General features: G+C 36.0%; 1 protein-coding gene across 3 annotated transcripts in view; it reads left to right on the top strand.

The window, feature by feature from the left end:
- Positions 1-19,038, top strand: part of LOC5569932 — a 165,500-nt gene that overhangs the window by 110,245 nt on the left and 36,217 nt on the right. For all 3 annotated transcript variants that reach the window (XM_021849736.1, XM_021849681.1, XM_001658783.2), the window contains one exon: positions 1,584-1,988. In XM_021849736.1, the coding sequence (XP_021705428.1) occupies positions 1,805-1,988 (184 nt within the window). In that variant the 5' untranslated portion in view covers positions 1,584-1,804. The remainder of the gene's footprint in view (positions 1-1,583; positions 1,989-19,038) is intronic.

Raw genomic sequence — 19,038 nt, 5'->3', positions numbered from 1 at the left:
AACTGATTCTCAGAAATGTTCCGGCGTGTCACAATTTATAGCTACATATCGCCAAAGTTGAATAAAATACTGGTTTTATTGACGTTTACATGAAATTTAAAGCTTGACTTATCAATATTTTTGTGGTTTAATCCACCAAGCATGCAACAGAAGACTTTAACTTTCATTTAAGATATACAGTTAACTCTCCCTTACTCGATATTGAAGGGACCATCGAGTTAGGGAGGTATCGAGGTACAGAACACATATTTTTCAAATTTTAAACATTTATATATTTTGACAAAACACATTCAAAATAGTAATTTAAATGTGAAATATAATACAATTTTACCACATTTACCTATGTGAAACTATATTACCGGCCGGCAAAATTTGAAAACTTTATCACCCAGGAATAGGCAGTAAACCTCAATTTTACTATCAATTTAGTCATAATATTCAAATTCTTGATTTTTTTAACATTTGGAACTTTTCATGAAAATATCGAGTTAGAGAGGTAAATTCACTTGGGAAACTGAAACAGATAGCATCGAGTTAGGGAACATCGAGTAAGAGAGGTATCGACTTACAGAGGTATCAAAGCATGCTAAATTGAAGGGATCGCGCATTCCATCGAGTTAGGGGAAATATCGAGTAAGGGAGAGATGACTGTAATTTGGTTGAAATTATACGATTAAATTTAGATGAAATCGATTTTTTCAACTTGCTTGCACGCTTCGTACATGTCTCCGTACGTTTCTCGTATATGGAAAAATGAAATATTTTTCTAAACCTACAAAATATAACTTTTGAGCATCGAAAGTATTATGAATTTTGATGATAAGTATTGTTATACACATGAACATTGAATTATGTGGCAAATTAAGCAACTAAATTACCATACAAAATGGCGAACTTGCATGCAAGTAGGCTAAAATAGTCAAATTTTGCATTTTCAACAGCCAACATCTCAAAAACTAGACGTGCAATGACATTTTAGAAAACGGCAATGGTTTCAACCAGTGCTGGGAATGGTAATAGTAGTAGGCTTGAATTTCAAGAAAATCACGTGGCTCTCTCACTACAGTAGCTGAAAACTTGTGAATCTCATCAAGTAACCTATTTTAGGTGCGTGAATTTTCTAAATCTGTAGTGTCATCATAGGCTGTAAATGCGGGAAATGCAACGGGAAATAGAACATGTTTCTACAGTAATTTGGGGTTGCCCTTAACAACGGGTGTTTTGCAATTTTCAAGGCTTTTGCCTACAGCAGCGATGAGCGTGAGTTTCACTGGCTTCGCTGACTGTGATTTGCTTTGCTTGGCTACTGTACAGTGAATTTCAAGATTTTTCCCAACCCTGGTTTCAACAATCCTTATTTAAGTAAATAGCAGTATTTTGGTGCTTGCGACAAAAACGTGTTCTGCAGTGATCAATGAATGGTTTAAATACAAAAAAAAAGTGTCTTTGTCTAGTTTTGCATTCATCTGATTCTATTAGAGTGTAATATTGTAAATACTATGACTAAAATACATTTGAACTTTAACAATTGACAGTTTTTACTCGTGATTAAAATATTTTCCTATTCTACTTTTTACTTTCAGAAAATCGTCAACACTTTCCAGCTCAATACCAGACCAAACACAGTGAAAAATGTAAATCCAACCTCGATACATCACATTGAAAACGGTGCAAACTAAGTCGACAAATCATTGTCCACGAAAACACATTGTGCAAAGAAAATTATCAGTGCGAAACAAGTGCTAAAATATCATAGTGGCTACTAACACACGGTGGCAGCAAAACTCCAAAACCCATTCACAAAATGACACACGGTCCTCCTGCATCGCGTAAACGACCCCAAAATGGGACGGCCTCGGGTGGCAACACTGCTGGCGCCGGCGATCCGGAATCCAACCAGATGACCACGAACACCGGCCTGCCAACCCCGCCGGATGGTGGCTGGGGATGGATGGTTGTCCTGGCATCCTTCAGCATACACATTGTCAGTAAGTAAAACAGCACCCCCGATCCCCGAATTTGATGGAATCGATATCCTACCCACCATACGGAGGTCCAGGTTTTCGAAAACCTGGCAAAAACCCTATTCCCATACAAAGACAAAACAAAGATATTTGAGCTAACTCAAGTAAGTCAGATGTGAAAATATTGTATTATATTGGTCCCAAAATGCTGCCTAGAGGAACAGAGCTCTTACAGGAAGGCTTTCATACTTGGAGTTCAGATAATTAACCTGAATTGTATGATTTGACAGATAACTTTGAAATATTCTAAAAATATTCGTTGGAAAATTAAAAACTTTACATTTTACAATCAAACCTTTGTTTCAAATACTTTCTAATGCTTTTTATATGTCTAGACATATGGAGAAACCCAAGCTGATTTAACGATATCTAGAAGCTACGGCAGGAATTTTGTCCTGATTTAAAATTGGTACAACCTTGGCATTTTTCCATTTGTCAGGAAAATGTGCAAACTGAAAACATTTGTTAAATGTATCAACCAAGAATAATAACCTGGAAGTCCATTCAAACTGGGTTTGAACCACTGTGTACCATTAACTGCCCCGCTAATGACCATATTGTTATTACCCAAGGGTTGAAGCGCTATCGGTTTCCAATTACAATCATCATCTCGTCCAATAGGAAATTCCTATGCACACAGCTCAGCTAGCCATCCCGTAATAAAAACCCGTCAATAACAAATCAATCATCCCCCGTCGGCCATTCGGCAGCTAAAACAAACTAAATGAGTGCAAGTGATCGCTCAACCCCCAATTTCCCCCCTCCAAAGCTCGATTGATTCGATTCGACTGCATTCTACCGCTTATCAATTGTCTCAAAAAGCGCGCAGCGAGCTGCTTTCATAATCGTCGCAACGTCATTAGAATTACTTTGAAACGCGCGGTAGGCTGATAAGCGCGCGATTCATAATCGCCATAGCAACTGCACCCGCACAAACGCACAGTGGTTCCGACCATAGGACAAAAAATATCTGTCAAATCGTTCACTTCTGGTTAATTATCAGAACTCCAGGTCTGAAAGGCTTCCTGTAAAAATTGGTTTTCCTCAAGGCAGCATTTTGGGACCAATATAATACAATATTTCCATATCTGACTTACCTGAGTTACCTCAGGGTTGTCACAAATCTTTGTTTGCGGATGACACAGAGCTCTTCGCCTGCGTGTCATCTGTAGTAGATTGCAAAAAAGTTTGGATATTTTTTCTTCATACTTGCAGAAATGGAAGATTTCTCCTAATGCTTCTACAACTCAACTAATAATATTCCCACATAAACCAAAAGCCCTGTATTTGAAACAGACATATTGTCACGATGAGAGGGTTTCCAATAAATTGGTCAGATGAAGTTAAGTATCTAGGGCTCATGCTAGATAAGAATTTAACTTTCAAAAATCACATTGAGGGCATTCAAGCCAAATGTAACATATATGTAAAATGTTTCTATCCTTTTATCAATAGAAAATCAAAACTTTGTCTTAAGTACAAGCTTTTGATATTCAAACAAATTTTCAGGCCAGCCATTTTGTATGCTGTACCAATATGGACTAGCTGTTGTAATACCCGGAAGAAAGCTCTGAAGAGGATTCAAAATAACATTTTGAAAATAATTCTGAAGCTCCCTCCCTGCAATAGTACCAATGAGTTACATAGAATATCCAATGATGAAACATTGGAACAAATGTCAAATGAAATAATTAATAATTTTAGACAAAAATCGTTGCAATTTTCTATTGCCTCGATTAATACGTTAAATATTAAGGTTAAGTTAGGTTAAGATTATTGAAAGGGTTTTTTTTTCTCTTATAAGCAGGTCATCCTCAACTCATCTGCAAATATAATATTCATTCCACCGCATTTCAAACACATTTAGACAAGACTTGCATGTCAAACGCAAACAGCAATATATTGTCTATTTTCAACTATATATATTATTATAATGTTCAACAAATAATGCAATAATTTAGTTCATACTGTCCCATATAGTATTTTTAAATAGCACATCCGTTTATATATGTGAAGAACAGGCATAGGCCTTTTCATGTGACAGGCCCGTGTATGCATTCCTTTACATCGGTGCATACACAGGGCTGTCATTTACACATAAGAACTGTCAAACAGCTTCCGAATCAGCTGATTTTGAACGTCTCGTGAAGGGGCATTGCAGAATTCGTTCGTTCAATAGGGTAACAACTGTTTACATCGTTCTGAACTGCTAATAGATGGCGCCAGCGGCAAAAAGTACAGACCTCGACCTTTCGAAAATGCAGTTTCTCTCACTGACCACCAAGCAGCGACACTGATGCTTGCATTGCACTCACTGACCGTGCTACGCTCGCTTCTCAAATTCCTCAAACTTCCAGTCGAGAACCATTGGCGTAGCTAGGATTTTTTTTCTGGAGGGGGCCTAGGGGGGGCCTATCAAATACTTGTTTTCGTATCGTATTCGTATTGCTTTCATATGATTGTACCCCGTCTGGCATAAAGTAGTTTGGCATAAGGCCGTTTGGAATAATGAGTGACTTAGAATGAATATCAGCATTTTAAAGCAAAAAAAAAATTGTTAGGTTCTCAACAAGCGTGGTGTTTAGAGATTTTTCAAGCTATGGATGTCAAACATTGTTGTGACATTAGAGAGCATAACTAAATAAAACTCGTGACGGGTCTGGTGAAAGATCTTTTCGAAATAATAATTATATCTACTTTCCAGAACATAGATTATCCTTGAGCTTGTTGTGATATATATATTTGAAAATAGTAATTTGTCAAAGAAAGTTCGCAGTTAATAATAAAGGGGATGCTCATAGAATTTTCGCTCGATCGCAGTTGGGACGTAACACATGATGGTACTTACTTGGTAAAAGAAGGGAAAATTCATTTGCAAAAATTGAAAGCTCTAATCCAAGGTTCTATTATTGCAGCATAATGCAAAAATAGCCTATATACGAGAGCAGATTATTTTTCGTTTAAAATGTTTAAGATATAAACGCAAAAAAATCTTCTCACAGCATAACTCATATATACAACACATTTGTAAAAGAAAATGTTTGTGGCAAAACTTCGATTCGATAGTAATTGTAATTTTGGAAATGAAGGTCAAAAACGCCGTCTATTATCGAAAAAAAAAAAGAAAAAAATGTGATTGAAATAATATTTTTCCAGCATATCTCGAAATCATCAAGATCGTGTGTTTGCTTTTATAATATGTAGAAATATAAGCAGGTTCTAAAGTTTTGATAATGCTAATAGCACGGCTTGCAAAAATTGATAAAACAGCAAATTATAAAAATGAGTAACAGTTAGCTTTACTAAACTTTATCTTATAACAGTATAAATATAAAGAACAGCCTATTATTAAAAGAAGGCAAAATTTATTACTAAAACTATTTAAAAAAATATTGCAGCGTACTAAAACGAAAATATATCAAAAATTGCGTTCAGAATTATCGAAATAACTACAGTAATCGATTTCTATTTTCACTGATAACTTGAGCAGATCAATATTATCGATTGACGCCCTCATATCAGTTGGAAACAAAAAAATATCTAAAAATATAGCTCCAAAGAACAGCCTATGTATAAAAGCAGGTGAAATTTATTTAAATTTTAAATTAACAGTTTTTATACTTATTATTATAGTAACTTCATATTTAGAAAGAACATCCAATATTTGAAAGAAAGGCAAATTTGTGCTAAATATATCAAAATCTTCAGTGCAAAAATCTATTCCAATAGCGAAGCTCAAAAGAAGAATTAATATTTGGAGGAGCATATGTTTGTTGAATAAAGTGTCATTTTGTATCAATTGACTCCAAAATAATCCTGATGTCGTCAGAGGAATTCAATAGAAACGAAAAATCGAGTGTCATCTTAAGAAATCCTTGGTTTCAGACTCATTATACCAAAACGACTATCATGACAAACGACTATTATGCCAAACGGCTTTATGCCAAATAACCTACCACCTTTCATATATTTCTTATTTCAAAAATCTTTCAAGAAATCTAACAAAAAACTTACAAGGAATCTTCTTTTAATTTCTTCCTAGATCTTTCCAGTTATTCAATCATGTGCTTTGAAAAAAATCCTCTGAGAATTCCTACGGGAATTTCTTCAATTATTATATTCGTACTTTTCAGTACTTTCTTCAAGAACTCATTTACTAGTTTTCACTGAGTTCGTCCTGAAATTCCCATGAAAAATTATTTACAGAATTTCTGATAATTTCTCGAGCAATCTCTATCGAATTGCTTAAAAATCTCTTGAAGAATTCCGCCAGAGAACACATTAGAAATTCTTTTAATTATTTCTCATGGAAGGTTCTCTAGGTACTTATTGCATATAAATTCCAATTGTTAGTTTAAAGTATCCTCCTTTGTTCATTAATAATTTGTTTTGGATTTTCAGGAACTTCTAAGAATTTCTCCAATAAGTTCTAAGATTCTCAACAAAAACATCTTCAAAATCACCAAGTAAGGATTCATTCCATGAATTCTTCAGAGAGTTCACCTACAGTTTTTTGAAGTTTGCTTTAGAAATTCTTTCTAAAGTTTCTCTACAGGATTGTTTGAAAAAATCACAGCAAAAAAATTAAATGGCTGTTCCAGGGATGTTACTTTAAGGATTCCTCGTAATATTCCACAAGAATTTCATGAGCAATTAAAAAGAATTTAATTGGGAAAATGTTATTCATGATTTCTCAGAGAAGTTCTCCGCAAATCTATCTGTATTTTTTTACAGATAATTATTTTATAGATTTATCTTAAATCAAGAAGCAACATCTCGCATTCCTTCAAAACTCCCTCGATTTTTTTTTTTTCAAAAATAGCAAACTAAGAAATGTTTTAAGAATTCCAACATTTCTATAAAGCTCCTAGCGGATGGAAACTGTTCTTTCAAAAGCTCTTCCACGAAAATACTCAAAGATTCCATGTATTTTTTTTTCAGGGATTTCTTAGAGAATTAAATTATTGATTCCCTGAGATTCTTCCGAAAAAAATACCAAAGATTAATTTAAGCATTGACCAGATTTTTTTTTTTTTTTTGACTTAAACCGCACTAACGATTTTTTGGATTTTTTTTTTTGAAGAAGTTTTTTACCAAATTTACTAAGATTTTGCAATGTATTCTCGAACTTTAAAAAAAAAAATCTCCACAAGTTCCATCAAGTATTCTTTCAGGTTCTAATAACTCCATTTTTTGCAAATGGTAATGGATTCTTTGTTGGTATTTTTTTGAATAATTGCAGCTTAAATAATTCGGAAAAAAATACTAAATTCCTGTCGTAAAATTCACGAATTAAACCGCAGAATTTCTGAAACTCGTTGACAGTGTACCTCACAGAAAAGCTGAAGTAGTCCTTGTAGGATTTACTACAAAAATTATTGTTCTTTTTTCTACGTCTTTCATAATAGAAAATGATTGGTGTTAAAACGGATGGAATTTTTACTGAAAGTATTAGTTACTAAAATCTTACATAATATTTTGTATGAACTCCGAAGTTTCCTGATACAATGGTGAAAATATTGATGTTGAATCCATTTTTCTTACCTCTGGAAATCCCAAACAAACTTTTTTGAAGGGTCCATTATCGACTATTTTGTAGTAGTTTAACGCGAAAATGTAAGATTTTTATGAATTTAAATCTTGGTGGCAATATTTGCATGGACAATAGATGGGTAATGATAAAATGAAAGATAATTTATAGTTTTTTTCTCTAGAGATAAATTACAGGATAGTTAAAACCTTTCTAATGAATTTAAAAATAAAACTCAATTTCTCAAGAAGGTTCATCAGAATCTTCTTTACAAATTTATTATTTTGGAAATACTTCTTAAGGACTTTTGATGAACTTCGTGGAAGAATTTGTAATAAAATTTCTAGGGAAACTATTAAAAGAAATTCACAGAAGAATTTCTAATAGAACTCTCAGTGAATCTCTGTATTAGATTTGACAGAGTTAATGATTTTTTTAAGGAATTGCGAGGGAAAACTGAACTTTTGAAAGATAAAGTAAGATTTTTCAGGTAAATCTTCAGGATTCTTCGAAACTATTAGGATTCATATCGATATCAAAAAAATCTCATCGGAATGCATAAAATAATTAACGATATTCAAAAGGTTTATATTGAAGTGTTACTCTGAAATCACAATGGAACTGGAAATCAACGGAATCTCAAAGACTCGAAGGTGTTTACAAAAATTCCAAAGACTAACTGCTGAATTCCAAAGATTCACATTATAGTTCACAGTAATTCCATCAAAATCTAATAGATTCTAACGGAAATACTGTCTCAAAGATACCAGAAGAATTTCAAGAGATCAATTACCAAATTCTATAATGTTTACCAGATATCTAATTTTTCCACAATTTTCCTAGAATGGAATCTAAAATTCCAGTATTATCATACCAAATCCAGAATGTTTATCGGAATCGCAAAATTCCTATAAGGATTCAGGAATTAAAAAGAAAATCCGAGAATCCGGGATGTCGGAATTTACACGTAAAATTCCGAATTACTTTATAAAAACCTAAATTCCTACTGAAATCCCAGAATTTTTTAGAAACAACATAATTATATTAATGCCAAAATTCACACATACAGTTAGTGACATAAGTTAGTAACCAAATGCTGTTTTTCCATGCAAAATGCCCAAGTTTGGGGAGCTGTATCTCAGCTTCTGGTGGTCCGAATTGGCTGAAATTTGGATGACGAACTAAAAATAATTTGAAATTTTGCCTGTAAGGAAATTATTACATTGCAGCCTTTTTACATAAAGTTTCAGAGGGTTGTTCAAAGACAAAAGTAAGGAACCGTGAGACTTTTTAATTTAATTCGAAAACAGTAAGTCGTGGAATGTTGGTGTGTTCTGCAAATTTGAGTGACTTCTGAAATTGAACAACTTTGTCGAACAGACCAACAACCCACAACTTACCGATTAAGAACTAAATTACAAAGTCTCTGAAATTTTGTACTGGTATGAATAGATGTGGCCATTCTAAAGCTCCTGGCACAGGTTCCACAAGGGTCACTTTGAGGACATTTCAGTTTTATGTTCAAAACTTATCGTGCGACGTCTCAATCTTCCATACATCTAATGTATACTACTGATTCGAAACTTGTAACCTTCTAAGGGTTCCAGGTCATGTGACCGAATGCCGTTTGGCCGAACACTATTTGGCCGAAAGGGTCATTTGGCCGAATGCCATTTGGCCGAATGCTGTTTGGCTGAAAATGAAACCAATAGTGAACTACAGTTAGCATGCATTAGTAATGAATTTCAAAGAACAGCTTATTCTTAAAAAAGACTAAATCATCATTGATATACAAATAATCAGCTCTTCTGTGTCAGATCATGAACCAGTCAGGGCGGGAAGAAGGATATTCTGAATGTGAGCAACTATTCACTTCTCTACTAGCGGCAATACTGCAGAATTCGTATCAGAGCCTTCACAGGAATCTCATCTTTAAAATTCTCATCAGATCCCTTTTGGATTTTCATCAGAATCTTCTCAGAAGCCTCTTCTCAGAAGCCTCTTCTCAGAAGCCTTTCAGGTTTCCCATAAGAATCTTTTGGATTCGTTCAAAAATCCTCTCGAGATTCTCATATCTCGAGATTCTCATATCCTCTCTCTAGGTTCTCATCAGAATTTTCTATGAATTCTTTTAGAATACTTTCGGGATCCTTGTTAGAATTTATGTTCCCTTTTCAAGTTTTTATTTGAACCGTAACGGTTAAAATAGGCAACCCCCTCTCATGTCAAAATCATCTGAGGGTTTTTATCTAAATTGCCTCAATGTGAAATGCACTCAGACATTTCATCAGAATACTCTCAGGATTGTCATAAAAATCCTACTAGGATTCTTTCAGAATTCTCTTATGATTCTTCCAGAATGCTCTCTTGATTCTTGTTAGAACTCTCTTATGATTCTCACCAGAATCCTGAGAATGCTAACTCAACAGAATCCTCTCAGGATTGTCATCAGAAACCTCTTGAGATTCTAAACAGAATCATTTCTGGATTTTTAACCAAATCCTTTCAGGATTGGCATCAGTATTCTCTCAGGTATTTCATCAGAATCCTCTCAAAATTCCCAATGAAATCCTCTCCGGATTCTCAACAGAATTCTCTTAGAAATCTTAGGATTTTCCTCTTATGATTCCCATCAGAATCCTCTCAGAATTCTCATCCGAATGCGCTCAGTACTCGCATCGGAATCCTCTCAGGATTCTCATCAGAATCCTCTCATGATTCTCATCAGAATCCTCTCAGTATTCTCATCAGAATTCTCCCAGGGTTCTCATCAGAAATCTCTCAGGATTCTCATCAGAATCCTCTCTGGATTGTCATCAGAATCCTCTCATGATTCTCATCCAAATCCTCTCAGGATTCTTATCAGAATCTTCTCAGGATTCTCATCACAATTCTCTCAGGATTCTCATCAGAACTCTTCCAAAAATCTCACCAGTATGCTTTTGGAATTCTCATTATAATTTTCTTAGAATTCTCACCCAATTCCTCTCAGCATTCTCATCCGAATACTCTAAGGATTCTCATCCAAATTCTCTCAGGATTCTCACCAGAGTCCTCTCAGGATCATCCTAGAATTTTACCAGAATCCTCTCAGTTTTCTCACCAGAATTCTCTCAGAATTCTCACTAGAATCCTCTCAGGATTTTCATCAGAGTCCTCTTTGGATTCTTACCAGAATGTGTCAGGATTATGACCGAAATCTTCTCAGGAATCTCACCAAGAATTACACCAGAATTCTCTGAGAATTCTTACTAGAAGCCTCTCAGCTTTCTCAATAAAATCCTCTCCGGATTCTCATCCGAATCCTCTCAGAATTCTCATGAGAATCCTCTTAGAATTCTCATCCGAATGCTCTAAGTACAGTATCTTCTCAGGATTCTCATCAGAATCATCTTAGTATTCTCATTAGAATTCTCTCAGGATTCACATTAGATCCCCCTCATGCTTCTCATCAGAATCCTCTTTGGGGTGCTCATTAAAATCCTTTCTGAATACTCTCAGAATTCTCATCCGAATACTTTAAAGATTCTCACAAGAATTCTCTTAGGATTTTCTCAGAATTCTCTCATGATTCTTCTCAGAATCCTCTCAGGTCTCTTACCAGAATCCTTTCAGAATTATTACCAGAATCTTCTCAGGATTCTTACTAACATCTTCCAAGGATTCTCACTAAAATCCTCTTTTAATTCTAACCAGCATCCTCTTAGGATTCTCAACAAAATCTGCTCAGGATTTTCAGCAGAATTCTGTCAAGATTCTCAACAGAATCTTTCCAGGATTCCCATCAAAATCCTCTCAGGATTCTTTATGACCTCTCGCATGACTCTTGTCAGAATTTTTTGATAATTCTCACGAGAACTCTCTATGGATTCTTATTATAATCCTCTCAAGATTCTCACCAGAATCCTCCCATGATACTCACCAGAATCCTCTCTTGAGAATCCTCTCAGGATTCTCTTCCTAATCCTCTCAAGATTCAAATCAAAATTCTCTCAGGATTCTCATTCTAATGCTTTCAGAACTCTCATCAGAATTCTCTCAGGACTCTCATCAGAATTCTCACAGCATTCTCATCAGAATCCGCTCAGAATTCTCATCACAATTCTCTCATGATTCTCAATCATCAGAATCCTCACAACATTCTCATCAGAATCCTCTCAGGATTCTCATCAGAATCCCCTCAGGATTTTCTTCAGAATTCTCTCAGGATTCTCATCATAATCCTCTCTAGTTCCCAAAGGTATGCTTTTGGGATTCTAACTAGAATTTTCTTAGAATTCTCACCCGATTGCTCTCAAGATTCTCATCCTAGCCCTCTAAGGGTTTTCATTCGAAAGCTCTAAGGATTTTCATCCAAATCCTCTCAGGATTTTTACCAGAATCCCCTCAGTTTTCTCACCAGAATCCTCTCAGATTTCTCACAAGAATCCTCGAAATATGCTCATCAGAATCCTCTTTGGATTCTAACCAGAATCGTGTCATGATTCTCTTAGGATTCTTACCACAATCCTCCAGGAATCCCTTCCAGATTCTCATCCAAATCCTCTCAGGTTTGGCATAAGAATACTCTTAGAATTCTCTTGAGTATCTTCTCAGGATTCTCAATAGAATCCTCTCAGCATCCATAAAATCCTCTCCGGATTCTCAACAGAATCCTCTCAGAACTCTCTTGAGAAATCTCGAAGGATTTTCATCATAATCCTATCAGGATTCTCATTTGAATGCTCTCAGATCTCTCAGATCTTAGTATTCTCATTAGAATTCTTTCAGGATTCTCATTAGAATCCTTTAAGTATTCTCATCAGAAATCTCTCAGGATTCAGAATCCTCCTATGATTGTCGTAGGATTCTGATATCAGAATCCTCTCAAGATTCTCATCTGTATGCTTTTAGGATTCTCACTAGAATTTTCTAAGGATTCTCACCCAATTCCTCTCAGGATTCTCATCAGAATCCCCTCAGGATTCATTTAATTAAGTTGATCGAAAGTATTTATCATTTGATGACTCTCCATGGTATTAACTCTAATTTGTCAAAAATGTCGAATGTGACTGTTATGCAGTTATGGGCAGTGCTCCAAATATTCATCTCAGATGGCACCTTCTGAAATTCTTCTGCTCGTTTTTTGAGAAATGGCACCTACTAAAATTCTACTACTTATTTTCTTTTTTCTTTTGTTCCTTGTAAAATTCGTTCAGTTTGTTTTTCAATAAAAGCTTAAGATTTCAACTTTCCAAAAAAAAAATATAAAGCTCTGAAAGATATTTTTTTACATGAAAAATTGTAAAAAATATTTAAAACACTAGAAATTTTTATATTTTTTCATGTAAAACATATGTTTTTAAGAGTTTTATATTTAGATCTCAAGCGTTCATTGAATAAAAAAGATTGGAAATCGGTTGAGCTGTTCAAAAGTTATGATATTTTTAAAAATAAAAAATATAATGCGCTGATACCTACAGTGTGTGCCGATGAAAAATGACGGATTTTTTATTTTCAAAAAAATATATCTCAAAAACTAAGAAAAATACATCGCTGAAAATTTGACAGTAGATGCTAAAGATTCTGAACATTCAAGAAAAAATGAGAACAGCCATAAACCTTTTTGTCTCGAGGCCTTCAGAACACGAAAAAACGGAAATTGTTGATTTATTTTTCATGTAAAACCAATTTTTGTGAAATTTTACATTTTTCTTGAAAAGTCAAAATTATTAGTTTCCATTCCGTCCAAGAAAATTGAAAATCGATCAAGCGGTTCTAAAGGTATAATTTCTTAGGAAATAACAATTTTGCAAAACCGCGATTTTTCTGGTCACCGTATTTCGGAAATGGACACTCTAATAAAAAAAAAATCCGAAAACACGTGTATCCTTATTACGGATAAGGATTAAAATAGCAAATTTCCACGGAATTCGGTGACCCACCAGATCGGTTTTTCATGGAATGGCTTTGTGGTAAAATTGATAATATTGAGAGATGAAGTCTTGAATTGCGTATCTGAGATGATTTAATGACGTTCAAGTGCCTTCGGTTCAAATTTACATATGTTCCTTGGCCTCGGCTCCTAACGAAAAAGTACTTCCGGGGGTTCCCCCTCCCCTCCCCTTTTGGCCCCATGCAGTAAAATAACCCAAGTAACCAAATAGCACTTTAATTCGCCCTCCGTGCTAATATAGGGCTATTATACAGCTGACATACCCTATATTAGTCATATAACAGCCCTATAAGCCCAAATTAGCGGGCTAGTGATTACTTAGGAAACCAAATGATGTATTTTTGCATTGATCCGTTACTTTGATGTCTAAAATGGCTGAAACCTATCGTTAAATATTGGTTTTGTTGCTGTACAAATGTTACTAGGACTTTATTTAAAAAAACATATCCAGACCTAAACTTCCGGCTTAAAAATCCCACTCGCAGGAAGTCTAACTCATTCGATCGTAGTGAAAACCGCATTTCATTAAACTTATTTGTTTCTGAGCACCAGCCGATTGAAAATAAAAGTTCTGTCCCGGGGCTTTGAGGGTTAAAAAAACTGTAATAGGAAGTCTACAAAACAAAGTGTGATCTATCATGCCTAGGGTGGTCATCTTGCCCCGTTTACCTCTACTTAAAAACAAAAGGATATTTTCAGTCTAAAGGAGGACGGGAGGACATATGATCGAAAAGAAAAACATGTCCTTCTATAGAATACCATACGGCAATCCTTTTTTTTTTAAGGCACTCTGTGCACTTGGCCACTACTGTGCCGGAGTCAGTTGATCTGCAGCTTCTTTACCGATACCTACCTACCTTCAACTTATCTATATTTACATCTACTTTCACTCTCTCCTACTCCTTTACTCTCACACCGAGCAGGTAGGAGAGAGCTCTGCTGTTAGTGAGGCTAGCTGCCTGCGAAGAGGGTCAGTTTGTCTCAGTCACTATCTGATACTGACGGAGGATGGATGTGCTCCCCAAAGCACGGTCCTCCGTGATGCATCTTCTAGTGCCTGGACGAGTTTTCTTGTGGAGGGGCTGGGAATCGAACCCATGACCTTCCACTTTATGAAGCGAAAGCGTAACCTCAAGGCTACAGACCCCCCCTATACGGCAATCCTATGTAAGATGGTTTATGACCGCTTCGTGTAACAAATGGCACCACTGTGAAGCGGTCCGGTCGCTGATTAGATCGAAGGTTACTTTGTTAGCTAGTTATCTCTCTCCGGTCATGATGTGGAATTAAATCGCTCGCATCTTACGCCTTTATCTTTGATGTGGCTATGTTTTAGGGGGCTCTCACAACAATCGAATCGATGATGTGACGTATGTCCTCGCGGATGAAAGCTGATAGAGGCCTGCTCACCAGAATGAATAGTATCGACGCAATTCGAGGGGCTTATATTGCGGAACAGGCCCAAACTGGAATCTACGAAGCGGGATTATTGCATCAATTGGTTCGATTGACCGTCTGACCGTGGCCACAGAAAAAAACACGCTGATAACGGAAAGTGCGAGCGGGGATGAGTTCAGTTCGATTCTAAAAATATGTATGGCCCTTCGTAATATATTGGAGGCCAAAACGATTTGTGTAATCAAGCTGAGAGTCTGTTTTAAGTGACTCAAAACAATACGGACCAAGGCAAGGGCTCATTAATTGAGTCGATGTTTTATGACTCGTTAGCTTCAATACCTACATGCATTCATACTAATTACTAAAAAATAATAATGGCTCCAAGCAAAGTGACGAATACCAACAAACAATCAATCTTACAAATGTCGATTTCTTCTGAAAGAAAACGCATCGATTTTTGTTTGACATCATTTGAGTTTTCGGTGGACGTCAATCAAACAAGGAAGTGAATGCTCCTTAGCAATAACATGTTTATGTTTACTTTCTCATGGAAAACATACACGGAGAAAATGAAGTACTCAAAAGTGAGTTCATTCCACTCAATTCCGGGGGTTCGTGCGTTAACCTAATTTTGGGTTGACGGGGTAGAAGTTGTTTTCATTTGCAGCCGTGCGAAAAAATACATACTGGCTAAGTTCTTTTCACTCAACCGGCAGATCAAATAACTCAACTTCCAGTACTGTGCCACTTACTCAAATTTGAGGTAACGCACTAAGGTTCGGTTTTTGGGTTGTTTTGCTCTTCGCTCTCTGACAACAATAGAAGGAGCGAATGAAATGGGGAGAGAAAAATAACTCAAAAGTAAGTTAAAAAATACTCAAATATGGGTTTTCCGTTTTCTCCGTGTTAGCAGTGTTTGACAATTCTCACGGCAAACAAAGAATCTCTTGTTAACATTTCACTACTACGCAGGCAATTGGATTGGTCTATTTCTTCAATACCATCTCATGGAGGTTTCAATGTAACTATATTTAGTTGTCAATTAATTTCTACCGAATTTATATTTTCGAATAGGATAATTTACGGCTTCGGCCCTTTTCAACTATTATCGGCAACCAAATTTCAAACGCCAAAAGCACAGTATTTTTCTATCGAAGCACACCAATGACAACATTCAGATGATTCTTCGTTCTGTCAGCTTCCCACTGACGAGATTTCCAAGACTGAACAAACAATTTCGCCAAAGATGTGATCAATTCAAATGGATTCGCCTCAAAATCCGTCTGATGCAGAGCTGCCGAAGAGATTCGCCGCCAGTTTTTATGGGATAGCTGCCGAAGAGAACGAGGCTGCCGACAATAGTCACACTGACAAGACAAGACATTGTAAAAACGTTTCCAAAAAGCTTTCAACAATTCTGTTCGTGTGAATCTATAGAGGATTGAGCAGCATATAAATGTAAACAGACAAACGCGTAATATCTCTGCTGATGTCCGAGAAAATTTCAAAAGAAGCGAGGCATCGGCTTAGACTGCCGAGAATACGAAAATTCCCCTATATAATTAAAAATAGGGCAGTTCGTGCCAAGTAAGCAGGTGTCATTCAACTCTCCACAATCGACACGACTATATCTACGTAACGACTGTGAATATCTATTATGACTGCACTTTCCGCAGCGTGGCAATGATCCAACAGCTACAAATAATTGTTTTACGAGCTCTGGCTGCAGTACCCAAGTGATATTTCGTTAGATGTTTGTCTACCGTAAACATCTAGATCAAGAAACATTGTAGATATACTTACCGAGGTACCATTCATCCTAGGAAACTTCATCACATTAGCGATGAATGAGCTCGTCTAGACCTAAAGTTCCATGGAAGAATTTCAGGGAGCGATGAATTGGTTAACAAACAACTCTGTTTGGGTTAGAATTAGGTTAATTAAAGGGCTTGGCTGCCGGATAGAGACGAGATGTTTACGAGTTTAACAAAAGGAAGCCTACTGTGTTAATCTTTTGTTGCCACAGTTCGGTTGCTAAGAATAAATTTGTTCATAATCGTTTGATAACAAATGACAATGTTTACCCTAAAGTGTACTCTCAACGCATGTAAGTACGTGTTTGAGATTTGAATACTCGTACTGGAAGCTGTATGATCGTTCAAAAGTGAACGTTTTTAACTCGTAAGAGGATAAGGGTTTCAGCAAAGACGAAATAAAGACCTCCAAGTTCCTTCAACAACAGTAACAGTAACAGAGCAAAATCTAGAATGTAGTAAAAAGTGTACTGCTAAATGTCAAACTAAAGTACCTTTTATAATACCAAAGGACCCAATGTAGTACTATGAATGGTACCCATTCTGAACCCGACTACTGTGTATTTATTTCGTCCTTGGTATTAAAGTCCTCAATTTTTTAATGAAATTTTGGTTTTTAAAGACAGCAACACGTTAAAACTTCCAGTGGACGATTCGCCCTTTGAAGGAAGCACCACACTAGACAACGGACTAGCATGCAATGCTCAGTGGCACAGTCGAAATACATTCCTGACCGAAAAGTTTTCCGGACTGAAGCGGGAATCGAACCCACACTCCTTGATTCGATGCGGTGCTTGGTAACACTAACCGCACGGCCACGAAGCCTACGAAATTGTATTATTTGATACCATTGTAAAACATGTTTTTGGAACTACTTTGGCAACTATTGCTGCTCAAATAACAGCCATTTCATAATTGAACATTAATTAAAAAAATGCGTTGACATTTCAACTTTCACACTTTTGATTATTTTTGATGTTCACTTCGTCGATAAAAACCCACTGGGGTTTTGCTTTTTGAATCTGGGGTTGTTCCTATCTGATATTTCGAAAGGCACACGGAAAAGATAATTCTCTCAAAATCTGAGTTAGAATCAAAGGGTGAGGTTAAAACTAAAAAAAAATGTTTTTCAGACCAGAACCAATACAAAACATTAGAAAATTTAGTAAACTTAGTAATTTCTGACGAAAGCTCAAGCGCTTGGTACAAAAATTGAGATAAGGCTTTAAAACCCTATTGCAAAAATAAAATAAAGACGTTCATATCACATTCTGTGCTTTAAAATTTTATGTCACGTGAGGTAGAAGTTCCATATCTAGAATGATGAGGGAAGAGTACTGCGATCTGTCGAACTTGAGTACCAAGCGTGGGAACCGATTGTAGTACTAAAAGTAGTACCCATTATGAGCCCGACTACAACTTCTTCATTTCGTCTTTATTCCATATACGTATACTATACTTGACATCTTCTTTTCTATACTTGATAGCACCCATCAACCAACACAAGGTAGCCAGTTTTGTTTGCTGAGAGATGGCTTTTCATTACAATGACGGATCGCAAAAAAGCTCCCCAAAGATCTCTGTATTTTTGAAATATTGTTTTGAACTCTCTCCGTAGGCATTATCTAGGCATTCATAGAACTCACGTTTCATATCATCCACACTAAAATTCGGAAATCGACATCGGTGAACGGTGTCGGTTAAAATTTGCCAAATACATATAAAATGTTTGCCGAGATCTCGGTGAAAATTTTGGAATGCCGATATATCGGTAAAATAATTCTCAAAATCAAAGCTATTGGGTTCTCGGTGATTCGTTCTGCTGAGGTCGGTGGAAGCTTATCGTTCGTTAGCGCAGAATTACTTACCAGACTGAAATGGGGTCTTTCAGCCCTGTCCCAATTTTTGTACTAAAGCTAATTTTGCTGTTTCAGTTCAAGAAAAGTGAAGAAATTCCTGAACTGAATGAGTCGAGAAATTTCCTACAGAGAAATTACATTTCTTCTCTACTGCGTACTGCGATCAAAAAAAAAATGTGATTTACCTTACTATTCCTGGGAAGAAATTTTCCACAAAACTACTACTTTTTTTGTCAACAGCAAACCAGCATTAAATACTTAAGTTTTGAAATACATGTTTACTCAATGTTTGAATGTTTTTTATCGGTTTAAGTCCAAAACAACATTTATTCTGGTTCACTAGATTTTATCACACGCCTTGGTTTAAACGCAAGATTTCAATGAATTTTGCTTTCCGTGCACCTTCAGAAATGTCAGTAAGAAACAATCCCAGTATTAAAAGGAAATCCCCTGTGGCATTTTTGTCAAAAATGATCAA

Source organism: Aedes aegypti, chromosome 1 (assembly GCF_002204515.2).
Source record: "Aedes aegypti strain LVP_AGWG chromosome 1, AaegL5.0 Primary Assembly, whole genome shotgun sequence".
NCBI lineage: Eukaryota > Metazoa > Arthropoda > Insecta > Diptera > Culicidae > Aedes > Aedes aegypti.
Note: the sequence above shows the minus strand (reverse complement) of the source record. Positions and strands in the feature narration are given on the sequence as shown.